The 21,484-nt window shown below is 39.0% G+C and overlaps 1 protein-coding gene across 3 annotated transcripts in view; it reads right to left on the reverse strand.

Moving 5' to 3' along the window:
• Nucleotides 1–21,484, reverse strand: part of LOC126195274 (serine/threonine-protein phosphatase 2A regulatory subunit B'' subunit gamma-like) — a 42,895-nt gene that overhangs the window by 13,631 nt on the left and 7,780 nt on the right. For 2 of the 3 annotated variants that reach the window (XM_049933809.1, XM_049933807.1), the window contains exons 6-8: nt 7,645–7,833; nt 6,980–7,116; nt 6,362–6,575 (exon numbers count right to left, since the gene is read on the reverse strand). In XM_049933809.1, the coding sequence (XP_049789766.1) occupies nt 6,362–6,575; nt 6,980–7,116; nt 7,645–7,833 (540 nt within the window). The remainder of the gene's footprint in view (nt 1–6,361; nt 6,576–6,979; nt 7,117–7,644; nt 7,834–21,484) is intronic. The other variant, XM_049933808.1, reaches the window with a different exon arrangement.

Below are 21,484 nucleotides of genomic sequence, written 5' to 3' on the forward strand. Positions count from 1 at the left end.
TCTATCTTTCTATGTATTCGCAGCACATTACACTTGTCTACATTGAGATTCAATTGCCATTCCCTGCACCATGCGTCAATTCGCTGCAGATCCTCAATTTTCGATTGTTACAACCTCTCGATACACCACAGCATCATCTGCAAAAAGCCTCAGTGAACTTCCGATGTCATCCACAAGGTCATTTATGTATATTGTGAACAGCAACGGGCCCATGACACTCCCCTGTGGCAAACCTGAAATCACTCTTACTTCGGAAGACTTCTCTCCACTGAGAATGACATGCTGCTTTCTGTTATCTAGGAACTCCTCAATCCAATCACACAATTGGTCTGATAGTCCATATGCTCTTACTTTGTTCATTAAACGACTGTGGGGAACTGTATCGAACGCCTTGCGGAAGTCAAGAAACACGGCATCTACCTGGGAACCCGTGTCTATGGCCCTCTGAGTCTCGTGGACGAATAGCGCGAGCTGGGTTTCACACGACCGTCTTTTTCGAAACCCATGCTGATTCCTACAGAGTAGATTTCTAGTCTCCAGGAAAGTCATTGTACTCGAACATAATACGTGTTCCAAAATTCTACAACTGATCAACGTTAGAGATATAGGTCTAAAGTTCTGCACACCTGTTCGACGTCCCTTCTTGAAAACGGGGATGACCTGTGCCCTTTTCCAATCCTTTGGAACGCTACGCTCTTCTAGAGACCTACGGTACACCGCTGCAAGAAGGGGGGCTGGTTCCTTCGCATACTCTGTGTAAAAGAGAACTGGTATCCCATCAGGTCCAGCGGCCTTTCCTCTTTTGATCGATTTTAATTGTTTCTCTATCGCTCTGTCGTCTATTTCGATATCTACCATTTTGTCATCTGTGCGACAATCTAGAGAAGGAACTACAGTGCAGTTTTCCTCTGTGAAACAGCTTTGGAAAAAGACATTTAGTATTTCGGCCTTTAGTCTGTCATCCTCTGTTTCAGTACCATTTTGGTCACAGAGTGTCTGGACATTTTGTTTTGATCCACCTACCGCTTTGACATAAGACCAGAATTTCTTAGGATTTTCTGCCAAGTCAGTACATAGAACTTTACTTTCGAATTCATTGAACGCCTCTCGCATAGCCCTCCTCACACTACATTTCGCTTCGGGTAATTTTTGTTTGTCTGCAAGGCTTTGGTTATGTTTATGTTTGCTGTGAAGTTCCCTTTGCTTCCGCAGCAGTTTTCTAACTCTGTTGTTGTACCACGGTGGCTCTTTTCCATCTCTTACGATCTTGCTTGGCACATACTCATCTAACGCATATTGTACGATGGTTTTGAACTTTGTCCACTGTCTGTACTTGAGACAAAACTTGTGTGTTGAGCTGTCAGGTACTCTGTAATCTGCTTTTTGTCACTTTTGCTAAACAGAAAAATCTTCGTACCTTTTTTAATATTTCTATTTACGGCTGAAACCATCGATGCCGTAACCGCTTTATGATTGCTGATTCCCTGTTCTGTGTTAACTGTTTCAAATAGTTCGGGTCTGTTTGTCACCAGAAGGTCTAATATGTTATCGCCACGAGTCGGTTCTCTGTTTAACTGCTCAAGGTAGTTTTCAGATAAAGCACTTAAAAAAATTTCACTGGATCCTTCGTCCCTGCCACCCGTTATGAACGTTTGAGTCTCCCAGTCTATATCCGGCAAATTAAAATCTCCACCCAGAACTATTACATGGTGGGGAAATCTACTCGAAATATTTTCCAAATTATCCTTCAGGTGATCAGCCACAACAGCTGCTGAGCCAGGGGGCCTATAAAGACATACAATTACCATGTCTGAGCCTGCTTTAACCGTGACCTTCACCCAAATTATTTCACATTTCGGATCTCCGTCAGTTTCCTTCGATACTATTGCACTTCTTATCGCTATAAACACACCTCCCCCTTCACAGTCCAGCCTGTCTCTGTGGTATACATTCCAATCTGAGTTTAGGATTTCATTACTGTTTACGTCTGGTTTCAGCCAACTTTCTGTCCCTAGTACTATATGGGCATTGTGACCGTTTATTAATGAGAGCAGTTCTGGGACCTTTCTATAGACGCTCCTGCAGTTTACTATTAGCACATTAATATTGTTATTCCCTGTTGCATTTTGCCTACTCCTACCTTGCCGCGTCTCAGGAGGCGTCTTGTCGGGCCTAGGGAGGGAGTTCTCTAACCTAAAAAACCCCCATGTGCACTCCACACATACTCAGCTACCCTTGTAGCCGCTTCCGGCGTGTAGTGCACGCCTGACCTATTCAGCGGGACCCTATATTTTTCCACCCGATAGCGGAGGTCGAGAAATTTGCACCCCAGATCTCCACAAAATCGTCTGAGCCTCTGGTTTAAACCTTCCACTCGGCTCCAAACCAGAGGACCGCGATCGTTTCTGGGAACGATACTACAAATAGTTAGCTCTGATTCCACCCTGCGAGCAAGGTTTTCCGCCTTCACCAATTCCGCCAACCGCCTGTACGAACTGAGGATGACCTCTGAACCCAGATGGCAGGAGTCATTGGAGCCGACATGAGCAACAATTTGCAGTCGGGTGCACCCAGTACTCTCTAGCCGGTAGGGCCTCCTCCACATCTCGGATGAGACCCCCCGGCAAGCAGACAGAGTGAACACTGGCCTTCTTCCCCGACCTTTTCGCTATTTCCCTAAGGGGCTCCATCACCCGCCCAACGTTGGAGCTCCCAATAACTAATAAACCCCTCCCCCCGTGTGCCTGCTCGGACCTTGCTGAAGGAGCAGCCGCATGTCCACGCACAGGCAGAGCGGGCAATGCCACATGGCCAGCCTCCACATTTACCCTCCGCCTCGTGTGCCGCGAACGCCGCTGAACCCGCCAGTCCCCTTGGGGAGAGGGTGGCCCAACCGCGCCCGGTACCCACGAAGATGTCTCGACAGCAGGGACGGTGGGTGAAGCATGTAACACCTGGGGTGTACCTTGCGACGCACCGGACTCCCCACTGCCGCCACACACCGAGGCAGCAGCCTGAAGACGGCTGACCGTGGCCATCAACACGTTCAGCTGTTTGCGAACAGTGGCCAGCTCCTCCTGCGTCCGTACACAGCAGTCACACATCCTATCCATCCTAAGGGATCAATTTACTGATTTTAACTAGACTGCTAATTCACTAAAAGCGGCGGACTATTGACTAAACTGTGATTGCTAGCCACTTCTTGTAGAAAACAAAGAAAATAGCACTACGTGTCTCTGGACTGTATTGAAAACAAACACTAGCACTAATGGCACTACGGTTGACTAAAGGGACTCTCTCTGACTGTATTCAAAACAAACACGAAATCTATGGAACACTATTAATAGCACTCGACAAATAAAGCTTCCTAAAAGGTAAAACACACGGAAGAAGTGAAAAGTAAGAAAAATACAGTTAATACTTAAATTAAGGTAGCTCGCTGCACAGCAGACGTGAAGCAGATGGCGGTTAGGACTGGTTTGATGCAGCTCTCCATGCTATTCTATCCTGTGCAAGCTTCTTCATCTCCTACTGCACCCTGCATCCTTCTGAATCTGCTTAGTGTATTCATCTCTTGGTCTCCCTCTGCCATTTTTACCCTCCACACTGCCCTCCAATACTAAACTGGTGTTAGCTTGATGCATCCGAACATGTCCTACCAATCAATCCCTTCTTCTAGTCAAGTTGTGCCACAAATTCCTCTTCTCCCCAATTCTATTCAGTACCTCCTCATTAGTTACATTATCTACCCATCTGATCTTCAGCATTCTCCTGTAGCACCACATTTCGAAACCTTCTATTCTCTTCATGTCTAATCTACTTATCATGCATGTTTCACTTCCATACATAGCTACACTCCATACAAATACTATTAGAAAAGACTTCCTGAAACTAAAATCTATAACAAACAAATTTCTCTTCTTCAGAAATGCTTTCCTTGCCATTGCCAGTCTACATTTTACATCCTCTCTACTTCAACCATCAGTTATTTGGCTTCCCGAATAGCAAAACTCATCTACTACTGTGTCTTATTTTCTAATCTAATTCCCCCAGCATCACCTGATTTAATTTGAGTGCATTCCATTATCCTCGTTTTGCTTTTGTTGATGTTCATCTTATATCCTCCTTTCAAGACACTATCCATTCCATTCAACTGCTCTTCCAGGTCCTTTGCTGTCTCTGACAGAATTACAATATCATCGGCAAACCGCAAACTTTTTATTTCTTCTCCATGGATTTTAATTCCTACTCCAAATTTTTCTTTTGTTTCCTTTACTACTTGCTGAATATACAGATTGAATAACATCAGGGATAGGCTACAACCCTGTCTCACTTCCTTCCCAACCACTGCTTCCCTTTCGTGTCCCTTGACTCTTGTAACTGCCATCTGGTTTCTGTACAAATTGTAAGTAGCCTTTTGCTCCCTGTATTTGACCCCTGCCACCCTCAGAATTTGAAAGAGTATTCCAGCCAACCCCATTGTCAAAAGCTCTCTCTAAGTCTACAAATGCTAGAAACGTAGGTTTACCTTTCCTTAATCCACTTTCTAAGATAAATCATAGGGTCAGTACTGCCTCACATGTTCCAACATTTCTACAGAACCCGAACTGATCTTCGCCGAGGTCGGCTTCTACCTGTTTTTCCATTCGTCTGTAACGAATTCGCGTTAGTATTTTGCAGTTGTGGCTTATTAAACTGATACTTCGGTAATTTTCACATCTGTCAACACCTGCTTTCTTTGGGATTGGAATTATTATATTCTTCTTGAAGTCTGAGGGTATTTCGCCCGTCTCATACATCTTGCTCACGAGATGGAAGAGTTTTGTCATGGAAGGCTCTCCCAAAGCTGTCAGTAGTTCTAATGTAATGTTGTCTACTCCTAGGGCCTTGTTTTGACTTAGGTCTTTCAGAGCTCTGTCAAATTCTTCAGGCAGTATCATGTCTCCCATTTCATCTTCACCTACGTCCTCTCATTTCCATAATATTGCCCTGAAGTACATCGCCCTTGTATAGACCCTCTATATACTCCTTCCACCTTTCTGCTTTCCCTTCTTTGCTTAGAACTGGTTTTCCAACTGAGCTCTTGATATTCATACAAGTGGTTCTCTTTTCTCCAAAGGACTCTTTAATTTTCCTGTAGGCAGTATCAATCTTAACCCTAGTGATATATGCCTCTACATCCTTACATTTTTTTCTCTAGCCATCCCTGCTTAGCCATTTTGCATTTCCTGTCAATCTCATTTTTGAGATGTTTGTATTCCTTTTTGCCTGCTTCATTTACTGCATTTTTATATTTTCTTCTTTCATCAATTAAATTCAATATCTCTTCTGATACTCAAGGATTTCTACTAGGCCTCGTCTTTTTACCTACTTGATCCTCTGCTGTCTTTAGTACTTCATCTCTCAAAGCTACCCAATCTTCTACTGGATTTCTTTCCCCTGTTCCTGTCAATCGTTCTCTGATGCTCTCTCTGAAACTCTCTACAACCTCTGGCTCTTTCAGTTATCCAGGTGCCATCTTCTTAAATTCCTACCTTTTTGCAGTTTCTTGTTTTAATCTAGATTGTGGTCAGAGCCCATATTTGCCCCTGGAAATGTCTTACAGTTTAAAACCTGATTCCTAAATCTTGTTCTTCCAGTGTCTCCAATACCGAAATATAATAAAAGTCATAATTTTGAAATAGATATAATGTTAACTTTTTAGAGAGTTATTTTATATCAATAACACTGTTTGTAATTTTAATTAGCCAGAATATGTTGAGCATAATAATTCAGAACACAAATACATTTAAACCTAAAGAATGCTGATAGTGTAATTAACTGTACAGTCCACGTTTCTCACAAATAACATTTTTAATTCACCTAACTTGCTCTTTTATTATTTGGATGTTGCTTCTTTAGAGAATAATTTAAGTTTTATACTGTATCTGACCTTATAATATGCTGGGTGTATCAGAATTAATGATCTGGTTTGTGACTGTAACAATTAAGAAACAGGAGCTGTGCAGGACACGAAATGATTGAATGGGCACGGCCTAGAGTTTTAGACAATTGCTGCTACATGTCACTCCATGCATTGCTCAGTCAATGTGACACAAGACAGCAGTGGATCAACACAAAGTGTTTTGTGTACTACAGTTTAGGAAGAGTGAGTCAGGGATTACAGTCCAGCATGAGCTTCACTGAAATCTTGGGACGGATCCGCCTTTGCTGTGGGGAGGGAGAGGGAGAGAGGGAGGGGGGAGGGGAGGAGGGGGGATGGAGGGGGAGAGAGAGAGAGGGGGGGAGAGAGAGAGAGAGAGAGAGAGAGAGAGAGAGAGAGAGAGAGAGAGAGAGAGAGACTGATTTATTTTTGACTCACCCGAAAGAAGTAGTTGAGTGTGAATACATCTAAGTAGCCTTTGCCATGTACATCAAGAATTCTAAAGAGGTAATGCAGGGATTGTGGTTCCTGTCTATTTTCCATGGCCAGCACAAAGTCAAGGTATGTCTTGTAATCCATTTCACCATCATATGTGAGACATTCTTGAAATACCCGTTCCGTGAAAACCTTTGATAGAGTACCAGTGCCATACCTAAAAAATTATTTCATCAACTCATTCAGGAATTACACTGAAAATGTTATGACAAACATAATCAACTCGTTAAGTTCAACTACATTACATATATGTCACAGGAGCTGCAAGACTCTCAAAAACGAATGACCATGACAATGGCATTAATTACCTACAGAAGAAGTGAACCAATATTTGTTAAAGTGTGAATGTTTTCTTCAATTAAAGACAATTATTTCTTACAATAATGAATACTGAAAGCATTATACAATTGAAAGGAACTCACCACATCGAATGTAAAACAGCTTCAAAGGTTTCATTTTATATAAAAGTTGACATAAAAAACATTACACAGAGGCTTGTAGAACAGAAGCTTAAGATAATACTGCTGCTCATTTATTACAGAATATATAAATTGCCCATACCCCGAAAGCTCACTGCAACTGAGCATACCATTGTGGTCCTTGTCAAGATTCAGGTACTGGCCATAGACACGTAAAGCTGATGGAGCTGAAAACCAGTTGCTATCTTGAAGGTCCTTCGGTAGGTCCACATCACGCAACTGTAAATGTCATTGTATACAAGTCATATATAAATTACCAGACTTTTCCACCAAAATATTTATCAGAGTTGCAGTATTTTAATGTCAGTGCCTTGTTGCAGTGTATCTGTTCTTAAAAGTGTACATTATACTGCAGAAATCTTGAGTCAGCATATAAGAATTATTTCCTACAATACAATTAACTGTTTAGAGCTGACACTTGAATCTGGTAAGACAGGTAAGGAGAAAGTTGAGAGTTTTATGCCCATCAGCAGAGTTTGTGGTCTGTTGAACTAACACAGCTTTTACTTGAAGTCATTTAAGGAGACACACAATACACAAATCAGGACTGTTGGAAGGAGATGGAAATTATCCCAGTTTGAATATAAGTACAGTGCCTTCACCAATCTGAAATTGCACTAGTTCTGAACATATTTTTAGCCTATGTTATAGAACCCATTATCATTTATCTCACCTACTAAACATTACAACCATAAATACACACGTGTTCTAAATCAAACAGCATAGCACAAATTCAACAGTACACACCTCAAGCAAATCATCAAGGAAGCTACATGCAAGTATGTCTTGGATTCTTACACGGCCTGTACGCAATGGATCCAAGAAAAAGAGAAACTTGCGAACTGCTGTACACACATAAAAACTATGGAATGATTTCTCCAATCCGTCTAACTGAGGGAGTGTAGGTATCAGCTCCATGATGTAATTTTCTAGATCCTGCAACATGAATAATAATGTCATGTAAGTGTAGTCTGCAATAGTACTAAACAGAAATGAAGGACCAGCAGTATCACATGAGATAATAAAGCAAATAAATTCTCCATTTGTATCCTTTGTCACATTTTTGTACTTGCTACAATCCTTACTAATATGATAACTGCAGAAGTAACTATCTGTTATGCTTTCACAGGCTCTGAAGCGGTTTTGATGAAATTTGGTGTGGAGATAGCCTATGTTCTTCCTTAGGCTTCAAGATGTTTTAGAAAGTGAGTACTATAACATGTTTACTGATTTGAAGAATACAACACGTAATATGGAACAATTACTCTTTGAAAACACTATTTACTCTTTTTCTTTTGAATCTTACCATATTTGTGACAAGGCTTTTATTGTTTGATATGTTCTACATACAAAGTAATGAATACAATGCTTATTCAATGATTCACACTTCCATACTAATGTCAGTCATAAGCCCATTGCAGTTCAACCACTGATCTTAACGTGTCTGTTACAACTTCTAAGATGTGTGTCTATATCTGTGAACAGCTCGTGGGCATGCGGGAAATGTTACTGACTGTCGATCGTGAAGTCCTGCGTTTGATTTTTGGCCGGGTCGTATTTTTTTCCCCTAGCAACTGGATGTGTGTGTTGTCCTCAGCACCATTTTATCATCGCTGATGCAGAAGTTGCATCAGGACTAGCAGAAGCTCCCAAACATCCTGACTGGGGTCTCCTGGCCGATAAAGCCATATGCATATTTACTTTAATTTCTTTTCATTTAACCGCTATGTGAGCACAGCCATGAGTAACAGAATACAATGTTTATACAATCTTCAACATACTAATACCATGAATGTGAAAGTAATTCTGTTTGTTACATTGTCATGACTACACCGTTGAAGTGATACTCATGAAATTGGTTGAACCTTGAGGAAGAACAAAGGTTACTTTATAAAGTTTGTAGTACAAGATAACAGTCAATAAAATTCTTCTGGGTTTGAGGCTGCATTGTCATCTGTAAACTTCCAACGTTTCAGCGACTGTTGCGAGGTGCCTTCCTCAGGCTGTACTGCTAACTGCTCCAGAAGGATTTTATTGACTGTGATAACGGCTGCGGAAGCCTACATTTACATATAGAACAAGATATTTACTGATTTGGAGAATATTACGTGCATTAAACAAAAATATTTATTCTTTGCAAAAAACTATTTACTCTTTCACTTTTGAACTTTACCATATATTTCAAAATGCTTTTATTGGTTGATATGTTCAACACAATATGATTAAACATAATCAATACACTGCTGATTCAATTCTCAATGTGTGTAATCCATACTTCGATATTAATATCAATATTATTAAACATAAAAGAAGTTCTGTCTATTACATTTTCACGACTGTATTGCTTAACTGATTCTGATGAAATTGTTTAATTATGGTAAATGTGTGTGGGACGCAGACAACATTGGCGCAATCATTGGTAACTCTTAATGCTTGTAGATTATTCTGTGAAAAGTACAAATCCAATGTTATTGTGCATGCGGTTTATGATACCGAGTTGTTGCACCACCTGGTAGAGCTGGAGATTTTTTTGTAGATATAACAATAAAACCAAATGGTAAGCCCAAGGACCATATTTAAAACTATTATGATTAGCCTCAAAACACTAAGTCTGATTTAGCACTTATTTCTAAGGGAGCTCAAGCTGCGAAAGTTACTCGAATCCAACTAACCCTGGAGCAATCTCAGGTCCACCGGAGCTTCCATGCAGAAGCCCAGTTGATCATAACGCATCTCATACAGCTTCCAAAATGCTTCAAGACTCACAACAATGGCAACATTTAAAGGCTGTACGACAAACAGAGACTTCGTACTTTTACATGTGGAACATGGGTGAGTGGGGGTGGAGGGGGGGGGGGGCTGAGAGGCTGCGTTTGATTACAATCTATTAAATGATTATGTTAATCTAAATTAGTCATTTGGGGGGGGGGGATGAAAAATGTAGACTCTATAATGCATTGGAATGGGAAGAAGAAACAGTTACTGTGTGATGCTCTGGTGGTAAAAAAAATCTCACATTGAGAACTATGTGACTGCAATCGCTAAAAACTACTACCGTACGCTGGCACTGCATATATATTTTATAGATACATCTCTACAGCAATATATACATAGACATTTATAAATTGTCAGCTTACTTATTCACCATCTCTCATCATAACAAAACTACTGATATGCAAACATAGCAGCTGGTAGCACCTAGTTTTCCATAAGTTGATTTGTTCTCACAGAAAGACACAGCTATTTTTAAATCAAAACAGTGCCACCTTGACTTCTACCAATGTAGTTTTAGATAAATATGTTGATTTAATCTGCTTTAGACAGATGCAGGTTTTAACATTAATAATAATCATCATTTACATTGCACTGAAATGTAATTAATTTTTTACAGTAACTGAAATTTGTGGTGAAGCAAATAAATGAGCGTATTCTTTAACCAATTTTTTACAATTGTGCAGGATATATCACAATAATAAAAAAACACCAGCTTCCAAGACAAAAATGTTTCAGGAAACAAGGACGCAAATGAATATGTGAAAGTTATTTTCATTCTTCCTTCTGAAGTTTCTGTAAGCATAATATTTCATTTTTAGGTTTGTATCTGCAACATTTATTAACTATGAATTATAGTATCTTTGTACATATCATCTACTCCCTCTGTAAACATAATACAGAACTACTGCAACTGAAGTAAACATGTCCTCTATATACCTTTGGGAACTACCACTCACAATACCTAGAGACACATTGTAGGGAAGCAGCCTACTCACGCCTTATAAAATTCACATCAGTCTTTCCCTTGTGTGTCAGCCAGTCCACTGTAACTAGCTCTGACATCATAAATGTTGCGCAATACTTTAAAAATCAAGTAAATAACCTGAAACGTTTCTAGCATGTCAGAAGTAATACTAAATCAATATGTGTTGAATATCAGTTCAATAACTTTAACCATTTTCGAAATTTGGACGTTTTTCTGTAAAAATCATTGGCGCAACAGAAAAGAGCTAGAAACTTAAAAATTTATATTTAGATTCCTTTTGCATAATAATTTAGTAGAAACAGTATTCTGGATCTCACAAATTAAAATTTTAGTTGAAATTCATGATTTTCTGGTTTTTGTCTTAGAAATTAAGGAAGCAAGATAGATTAAGTAGGCGAATAAATAAAGCTAGGATGTTTAAATTTAAGAAGAAGGGAGATCCATTATAATCATAAAAATGTGAGAAGTTTCAACAGAATAACTATAAAACTATAGCTATAGCGTATCTCCAAAGAGCAAGTTCAGAGCTCGTCTACTGCGTGTAGTTTAATTAAATTAATTCTCTCGCCTAAAATATTTGACTTAACCACGTCAGACTTTTATTATGATTACTTACCTGTGTGCTGATTGCACATTTAAATTGAGAGCTTCATTGGCCATCAGCAAAGGAAGCAATGATTTATTCGATAACTTAAAGTGGTGTATTACTAGCCCAGCGGCTAGTTGGGGGAGCAGATTTGATCAGGCGTTCCCTTAGCCGTCCGCACCGCGGCTTTATATGTAAGAATGCTACGCGAGAGAGGAAGGCCCCAGTTCTCTCCAGACGCTGATTAGCGCACCACCTGAGCCGGGAGTCGCGTCGCATCAGTATCGTTGATATAAACAGCCTCAGATGCAGTAATAAGTTACTCGGGATACGCGTAATCATGAAATCGTTTTCGAGTGAAGTGTTAATTTTAGGATGACGTTAATGATCTATCTTTAGTTTGCGTATGTCGTATTTTCACGTGCCGCCACAGGACAGACATTCTACCATTATTAGCGTGGCGTTTGATGAACATTATCATCAAATTATGGCGAGCATTCACTTAAACATTTAATTTGAACAGTTATAGTGGCATCAGCGCATTAGACTCTGAACTGCTCTGGTAGTTGGATTGTGTGGATGCTTTCTGGTCTGTGACTTTCAGAATATAGTCAACATTTTAGAGAGAATGGTTTTTGATTATGAATCCCAGACAATTTCCTAATTCCTCAGAGCTATAAGCTGTAGCTATAAATGTATTTCTCAAATGAAGTGGGCCCTAGGAATTCTAATTACAGGCTTCACGTTTTGCTACTCACTTTCTGGTTGCCAATATTGTAGTTAGAGAGCCAGTGTTGAGAACGGCAAACAGCATAAATACAAAACATTTATTCTATTATTCCACCCGCCGCCCCACAACATGCAAAAATATCTAAAATCATCGCTCTTCCAAGACGATCTAAGTTTATGGAACACCTTGGCTCCTTGCAAAAACAGTGTGCTTTCTTTTGAAACACTGTAAACTACACCATTACAAAACGCCTATTGAAATGCGTACTTTAGTTGATGAGCCTCTACAATTCACTGGCCACAGGCTTCACTCAGATATCTAAGATACTGACCATTTTCTGAAATGCTTCAATGTGTGTGTGTCACGTTCATACTGTATGTTGCTAGTTAACATAAATTCAGTATACATTAATATTAGTTACACTGAAAATATCATAAATCAACTATCACTTGCAAGTAAATCTATGAGCACTTTCCTTCCTAATTTCATTTGGGCAGAACTGAACAACATTCAACTTGAAAGAGCAAATTGATTCAGATCATGATTTCTGAAGCCTCTGTCAAGAAGAATGACTACACAGCCAAATTTAAAGTTGCAATTGTACAAGGTCAATATCGTGCAACAGTTACACGAAAGTGATTATGAAAACCGAATGGCACTGTCTGTTGACTAAAATTAGGCACAATGAAGGCTTCTTCAATTTGCTGTGTACCTCTTATACAGTCAGAATGTCACAGTGTAGTGTAATGTCTCTTCAAAGGGTATAATCAACCTTTTTTCTTTTAAGGTTAACATGGATGAGCAACCACAGTCACACTCAGTGGTGTGCTGCCACGGTTGACAACATTCCTCACACTTGAACAGTTTCCTGCAAAACACACACACACACACACACACACACACACACACACACACACACACACACACACACAGAGACGGAGACAGAGAGAGAGAGAGAGAGAGAGAGAGAGAGAGAGAGAGAGAGAGAGAGAGAGAGGGGGGGGGGGGGGGGAAGAACAGAATATTGGCAAAAACAAATTGAAAGATAATGACAATGTGCAGGAATATGTCAGTAAGCTTCAAGATAGATCTGAGTTTCTAACAATGGAAGACAACATTGGCTTTGAAGGCAAATGGGAAATGATATAAGCAAATGTGGAAGATGCAGCAGTAGACGTATTTGGAAAACAGAGGGAGTAAAATCCATGGTTCTATCTATGTGAAGGAAATTAAATATACAATACCATGTTTATACAATAATTTGTGGTAATGAATTTCATCAGTTCTTAAAAAAATCACAGATGTGTAACAGCAAGTAAAAACTCATCAAAAAAACTGTGGTATCTGGGTATAAGGTAATCAAGCTGATTTCCACCACGCAGGACTGCAAATTATACATTTGAAACACGCATTTTTGAGCGATCATCCTTTGTATACACCTAGAAAAACGCAAAAATTGATGAACATGTTTAATTAAACCAAAAACATCACAGCAGCTAAGTGGTTAAACTATAAATGTACATGTGGACATCTGCCTAATGATGTACTTTGTCACCATTGCTGTTATTGTTTAATGCTTTTCTTATGAGTCGCACTTCACTTCATATGCTCACCACCTTTAAAGTGTTAGTTTAGGCTTGATGAGCGAAACAGAGACATGAAAAAATGAGTTTACTTCCCTAGTTGACATATTACAAGCTTATTGGAAGTTGGCTCAGTGAATTTCTGTACACTGTGTAAAATGTAAATCTGAAAGAAAGCTCAGATGCTACAGTTTCGCTTCATGGCCTCTATCACTGCTGCCAGCCTTTACAAACTGTAGTGTGTGGTGCAAAGTAACATAAATGAGTAGTGTATGTAGTTGTTGCAACTGTATCATGTTAGATTTGAACACAAAAGTCTTCAAAATGTGCCTTTGTTCTATTTCTGTTTGATACATCTGTCACAGCACTTCATCTGCACGGAAAGTATATTTTCAGCACTTAAAAAAATGCTTTCACCCATTCTTGCAATCCCGTCACTGAAGAGCCACTCTCCCTCTCTACACATCCGTGAGCTCATTTTACATTTGTTAGTGTTGTGTGGTGGCTATACTGGCTATTAGACAACTTAACAAGTCGCCAGTCAATAACTGTTCACTAGCCAGAAATGGGTGACCTTTACTCAATTACGACCGAGCATATTCTTTGAGACTCAGGGTTTGAATTTAAAAGGTTGACAATAGATATTGTTGCTGAATACAGTGCATTGGAAATAGATGCAAGAAGATGAGACCGAGTCACAAGTGGCACAAGGAAACATGGTGTCTGGACTCCTTCATCATGTATTGGCTGGATCCAGTACACTTCACACCGATGGTCTTGTTTTCCATTACCACTGCAATCTAGCAGAAGTTGTATCATAATTTCACGGTGAAGCTAAATACCGCAAGTTGTGTTGGCAACACTGATCGTGGATTACATCAGACTTTCCTCTCTCTCTCATCTCACCTCTCCACAGCAGCCTAAAATAGTCCCTTAATTATGCCACCACCTGTAATGCGAACTATCTGTCTTTTGAGCCACTTAAAACTTTTTCAGTCACATCAAATGTCAACAGGAAGAAAACAGGTTAAAGTCAAGCGACACATCAAGTAAGAAATTAGAATCGAGGTAAATATTACTAGGACGAAATGTAAAATCGAGGAATTTAGCATTGATCTTATTGGTTTTTCACAGCGGCTATGAAGTTATGGTATGGAACCGCGGAAAATGTAAAATCTAAGGTTTACTGTAAACACACATCCAAAACTGATAACACTGTATATAGGCTGCCTACCATTACCATCTGCAAAATCTGTACATCAATGGTGCCTCCCTTTCCGAATATCAGTTTATGTTTAGGAGAAAAGTAGAAACAGGCGAGGTAGTCTTGCCCCTAAGATTAATCTTAGAAGATGTGCATTTGTAGATTTTGAAACAGTTATTGAAAATATTGACTGGAATATATTCTTTGAAATCCTGTAGTTATCAGGCAGCAACACGTAACCTCCAAATTGTTCTGCAGAGGACAGATTGGAGGTAATGAGACTCACAGAACATGAAAGGAAGACAGTAATTGAGAAGGGAGTGAGACAGGGTTGTAGGCATAACCCATATCATTCAATCCGTAAAGGAAGCTAAAGAGAAATATGGAAAGAGAATTGAAGTTCAAAGGAAAAGAACTAAAAACTTTAAATAAACATTAACAGAAGTAAAACATGGGTAATGGACTGTAGTTAAATTAAGTCAAATGCTACTGGCAACAGTACGTCAGGAAATGGGGCTCTAAAAGTGGCAGACAGTGTTTGCTATTTGAGCATCAAAAGAACTGATAACACAAAATAAAAAGAGGATACAAATGTAGAAAGGTAATAGTAAGAACAACTTTTTTGAAAAAGAAAAGTATGTTAACATCAAATATACATTTCGGTGTTAAACAATCTTGTTTGAAAGAATTTATCTTGTATGTGGTGTTACATGGAAGTCAATTATAAACAACCAATAGTACAGACAAGAAGAGAATCGAAACTTTTGGAATGTGGTTACAGAAGAATGTTAAAGATTAGACAATTTAGATCACACAATAAAGGAAGAGGCACTACATCTAATTAGAGAGGAAAGAGCTTTATGGCTAGGGTTATTCATCCTGATTTTTCTGTGATATTCCTGATTTTTAATAAAATGATAAATGAAAAGCACCAGTTTGCTTCTGTTCCACAGTATTAACAAAATGTTTCAGTTTTTCATCTTACATTGTTACACTTTTCTTTTCTTTTTCACCTATCCTGATACAATGTTTTGTTTGCCTGAGTTTTTTGAATGTTGGTATTACATTTCATTCGCATGAAAGAACTAAACTGTGTCGGTTGTCAAGTTCAATACAATACAGTGAAACCTCTATATAACATTTTTCAAGGGACCACAAATTCTGAACACTGTCTTTGACAAATGGTGCCATAGATGACATTTTAAATTTTCACAATACCATAATATGATATTCATTGCAAATGATAAATGTATCAAATGATTAGTTTTTTGTAATTAAAACATGGGGCCCAATAGGTGGATGGGTGAAAGTAAATGGATCAGTTTGTACTGTAAAAAGTTATAACAGATTCTTAAGATATGACATCATTGTCCAAAGCTGACAGGTGGTATCCCATTCTTCAGTTGACCCACTTATAGAATATGAGCCAAATTTTGTTTATGATATACTGCACATATTACATAAAAACACAGTAAGTAGTCCAGATTAAAAAAGAATTAGTTACAAAAAAATTACTTTGATAATTAAATTATGAAATGGAACTTAAATTTGAACAAAACTCTAGGAACCTATGCAATCTGAAAATCACATACCTATGATTTTTAAAAAAAATTCAAGCAAGCATGTTTGTTTTCTATTTCTCCTTGACTGTATGGCAATCATTTATTGCTCGTTCTGTCCTCAAATCTATGGGCCATCAAATATCTCCTGAATGTTCCAAAGGCTTCAGCTGCCTTAGAATATGAGGGCACAGGGTCATCTACCTTGTCACTGTCACTTTCACTACCACTATTATTCTCCAAGCTTCTCTCTGCAGTCAGCTCCTCAATACTTTGTACTCCTGTGGTTGCCACGTTGTCATCCACAGCCACAAAGTCCTCAAAAGCAACAGAATCACTGCCTATTAATTCCTGAAACTCTTGCAAATCACTTGCAACATCTTCCGCAGGAGCTGCCATCTCGTTCTCACAGAATCCGCTTTTGTGAAACAGTTTTTAATAGTTTCAGCACTGACTTCCCTCCATGAGTACATAATTAAATTCATTGCCTGTAAAATATTCAGCTTCAGTTGTGAGCTCTGCTGGCTTCCCGGTTTTCTTTGGTCCATCAAATTCAAGGCCTTTTTTTTTTTACAAGGGCTGTCCTATATTTAATATTAAGGGTGTGTACTATTCCCAAGTCCAAAGGTTGCAGGTGGCTGGTGCAGTTGGGTGGCAGGAAAATTACTTTCACATTTCTCAGAAAGGATACGTCTGGTGGATGTGCCGCACATCTATCCACAAACAGCAGCACTCCCCATTATGGCATCAAATTCTCTGAGAAAACGTAACAATATATCACTCGTCATCCATGCCTTGGCATTGTTTGTATATTTGCACAGAAACGTGGAAATGTTTTTCAAGCACCTCGGAGTTTTTGGCTTCCCAATAACCAAAGGTTTCAGTTTTTCACTGTCATCGGCATTTGTACACAACAAAATGGTAAGACGTTTCTTGCTCTTCTTACCGCCATGGCAATTTTCCCCACAAAAAGTAAATGTCTTATCCAGCATTAAATTGAAAAACATGCCGGTTTCATCAGTGTTATAAATGTCACGCAGTTTGTAGCCATGTATCAGATTAGGGAGAGTCTGCATCCACTGAGTTACAGTTGGTTCGTCCACACTTTTACTTTCTCCACATTCATCTTTGTATACAACACCATGATGCTGTCAAAATTTATTACTCCATCCATTGGACGCCGTAAAATTTTCCATTCCTAACTGCAGTGATATTTGAAGCACCTTCTCCTTCAGAATAGTTAAGTTTATAGGAATGTTTGCAGTGCGTGCTTGCTGAAACCAAGTTAATAAAACTTCCTGCATTTCATTGTAAGTCGATGGTTTCACACGCATACGTTTCGAATTTCCACAATTCTCAAACCCTTCCATTATCGACGATCTGTTTCCATAGTAGTGTTGAGTGTTGAGGGGACCAGTTCAAATTGCTTAGCTAGCTCGACGTGACTCACACAAGGAGATGCCTCCACTTTTTTAATAACAGAAAACTTCTCTTCCAGAGAAATGTTCTTCCACTTTTCACTCATGTACACTGATGAAAGCTTTTTTTTTTTTTTTTATTTTTTTTTTTTAAAAAGGTTATATCGAAGACACACTCTCACTAGACACACAAACTGTTTGCTGCTCAGCTCACACAACACGCTATGAATCCAAAGCATTGACTGAAATGGCACCAAAAAGATGCAAGCAGAATGTGCGTCACATGTCGTGACCGGGTTCTGCCACTGACCTATGAAATACACTGAGTGCGGGCTTTCTTGTGAATCCACAGAACGGAAAACTGTGTGTCTACATCCAGTCACTTAAACGTTATAAAGAGGTGAATAATTGATGAGGGTTCCAAAAATATGAGCATTAAATGGAGGAAATTGTAATATAGAGGAAACTCAGTAAAGAGGAAAATTTAAATTGTTTATATGGGCTTTTAGTTGGGACCAAAAAAAAAAAAAAAAATGGATGTAATATAGAGGAAAACATTATATGGAGGAACGTTATATAGAGGTTTCACTGTATATCAATTCTTTTGGCAACATAATGGTACTGTAATCTCATAAACAACAACACATGTTCTAATTTCAGTATGTTGTACAGTTTATTGTTTCCAGTCCTTGAAGTGGCGACTGATAAACTTCATTTTAATATTAACTCTGTTAATCATGGGAAAACACAAGTGCAAACTAAACAGTAAGATGCCACAAGGATTCCCTTTTACTAAAGGACATGGGGAGTATGCTCAGTGTACAGTTTGTACTGCGAAATTTAGCATTGGGCATGAAGAATGCACTGGCATAGCAACTCATATGAAGTCCTACAAAACATTATTCTGCATTTCAGGTTAACTCTTTAAGTTCAAAATTAATAAGTACTAATCATGAAGGTAGTTTCAAGTAGATGGACTGAACCAGTGACATAGTTAACTCACTATTCAATAAGCAGTTATCATGTTTGCAGACAAAAACCAAACCAGTTATCACAAATGAGATTGTATTGCTTGCTATGGAACAAATAATGAAGGAGGAGAAAGAAGCACAATTTATTTCAGTGATTGTAGATTCTTCCAGCCACATGGACTTTGAGCTGGCTCCTTTAGTGGTTAAGCTTCACCATCTGGATGAAGGCATGATAATGAGTGTTGGAGTTGGTATTAAAAGTCCCAGGCATTCAACTTCATATGTCCTAAATATGTTGGCGAAGTTCACTCTTAAGAAAACGGTTGTAGCAAATTTGACTGACAACACAAATACCACCTATGGATGAAAGAAAAGGAAAGGTAAAAGCTAACTTTACTTTATGTTGCATGAAGAGACTGAAAATAATTTAATAGGTGTAAGATGTCCTGCTCATATTGTTCACAATGCTGCCCAAACAGGCACAGATGAATCACCCATTGATATACAACTCATAAAAATCTACTGAAATTTCCATATTTATGCTGCATAGGAATGGGGGAAAGAAATACAGTAGAAGAAGAGTGGGTAGCTCTGAGGGATGAAGTAGTGAAGGCAGCAGAGGATCAAGTAGGTAAAAAGACGAGGGCTAATAGAAATCCTTGGGTAACAGAAGAAATATTGAATTTAATTGATGAAAGGAGAAAATATAAAAATGCAGTAAATGAAGCAGGCAAAAGGGAATACAAACGTCTCAAAAATGAGATCGACAGAAAGTGCAAAATGGCTAAGCAGGCATGGCTAGAGGACAAATGTAAGGATGTAGAGGCTTGTCTCACTAGGGGTAAGATAGATACTGCCTACAGGAAAATTAAAGAGCCCTTTGGAGAGAAGAGAACCACTTGTATGAATATCAAGAGCTCTGATGGCAACCCAGTTCTAAGCAGAGAAGGGAAGGCAGAAAGGTGGAAGGAGTATATAGAGGGTTTATACAAGGGCGATGCACTTGAGGACAGTATTATGGAAATGGAAGAGGATGTAGATGAAGATGAAATGGGAGATAAGATACTGCGTGAAGAGTTTGACAGAGCACTGAAAGACCTGAGTCGAAACAAGGCCCCGGGAGTAGACAACATTCCATTAGAACTACTGATGGCATTGGGAGAGCCAGTCATGACAAAACTCTACCATCTGGTGAGCAAGATGTATGAGACAGGTGAAATACCCACAGACTTCAAGAAGAATATAATAATTCCAATACCAAAGAAAGCAGGTGTTGACAGATGTGAAAATTACCGAACTATCAGTTTAATAAGTCACAGCTGCAAAATACTAACGCGAATTCTTTACAGACGAATGGAAAAACTGGTAGAAGCGGACCTCGGGGAAGATCAGTTTGGATTCCGTAGAAATGTTGGAACACGTGAGGCAATACTAACCTTACGACTTATCTTAGTAGAAAGATTAAGAAAAGGCAAACCTACGTTTCTAGCATTTGTAGACTTAGAGAAAGCTTTTGACAATGTTAACTGGAATACTCTCTTTCAAATTCTGAAGGTGGCAGGGGTAAAATACAGGGAGCGAAAGGCTATTTACAATTTGTACAGAAACCAGATGGCAGTTATAAGAGTCGAGGGGCATGAAAGGGAAGCAGTGGTTGGGAAAGGAGTGAGACAGGGTTGTAGCCTCTCCCCGATGTTATTCAATCTGTATATTGAGCAAGCAGTAAAGGAAACAAAAGAAAAATTCGGAGTAGGTATTAAAATTCATGGAGAAGAAGTAAAAACTTTGAGGTTCGCCGATGACATTGTAATTCTGTCAGAGACAGCAAAGGACTTGGAAGAGCAGTTGAACGGAATGGACAGTGTCTTGAAAGGAGGATATAAGATGAACATCAACAAAAGCAAAACGAGGATAATGGAATGTAGTCAAATTAAATCGGGTGATGCAGAGGGGATTAGATTAGGAAATGAGACACTTAAAGTAGTAAAGGAGTTTTGCTATTTAGGGAGTAAAATAACTGATGATGGTCGAAGTAGAGAGGATATAAAATGTAGACTGGCAATGGCAAGGAAATCGTTTCTGAAGAAGAGAAATTTGTTAACATCGAGTATAGATTTAAGTGTCAGGAAGTCGTTTCTGAAAGTATTTGTATGGAGTGTAGCCATGTATGGAAGTGAAACATGGATGATAACCAGTTTGGACAAGAAGAGAATAGAAGCTTTCGAAATGTGGTGCTACAGAAGAATGCTGAAGATAAGGTGGGTAGATCACGTAACTAATGAGGAGGTACTGAATAGGATTGGGGAGAAGAGAAGTTTGTGGCACAACATGACTAGAAGAAGGGATCGGTTGGTAGGACATGTTTTGAGGCATCAAGGGATCACAAATTTAGCATTGGAGGGCAGCGTGGAGGGTAAAAATCGTAGAGGGAGACCAAGAGATCAATACACTAAGCAGATTCAGAAGGATGTAGGTTGCAGTAGGTACTGGGAGATGAAGAAGCTTGCACAGGATAGAGTAGCATGGAGAGCTGCATCAAACCAGTCTCAGGACTGAAGACCACAACAACAACAACAACAACAACAACAACAAGCTGAACAACTAAAATCTTTCTGTGAGTTTGCGAAGAAGAATGCAGGACACTTCTACATCACAGTAAACTAGATCGGCATTTCTTGTATTAGTTGCTGACATAGTAATGATGTTTTCCAAACATTAAAATTCTACCTCCTGTCACTTGACAAGTATTCTATCATCACAAAGAATTTTTCAAAAA

The sequence above is a fragment of the Schistocerca nitens genome, chromosome 7 (assembly GCF_023898315.1).
Source record: "Schistocerca nitens isolate TAMUIC-IGC-003100 chromosome 7, iqSchNite1.1, whole genome shotgun sequence".
NCBI classification, from domain to species: domain Eukaryota; kingdom Metazoa; phylum Arthropoda; class Insecta; order Orthoptera; family Acrididae; genus Schistocerca; species Schistocerca nitens.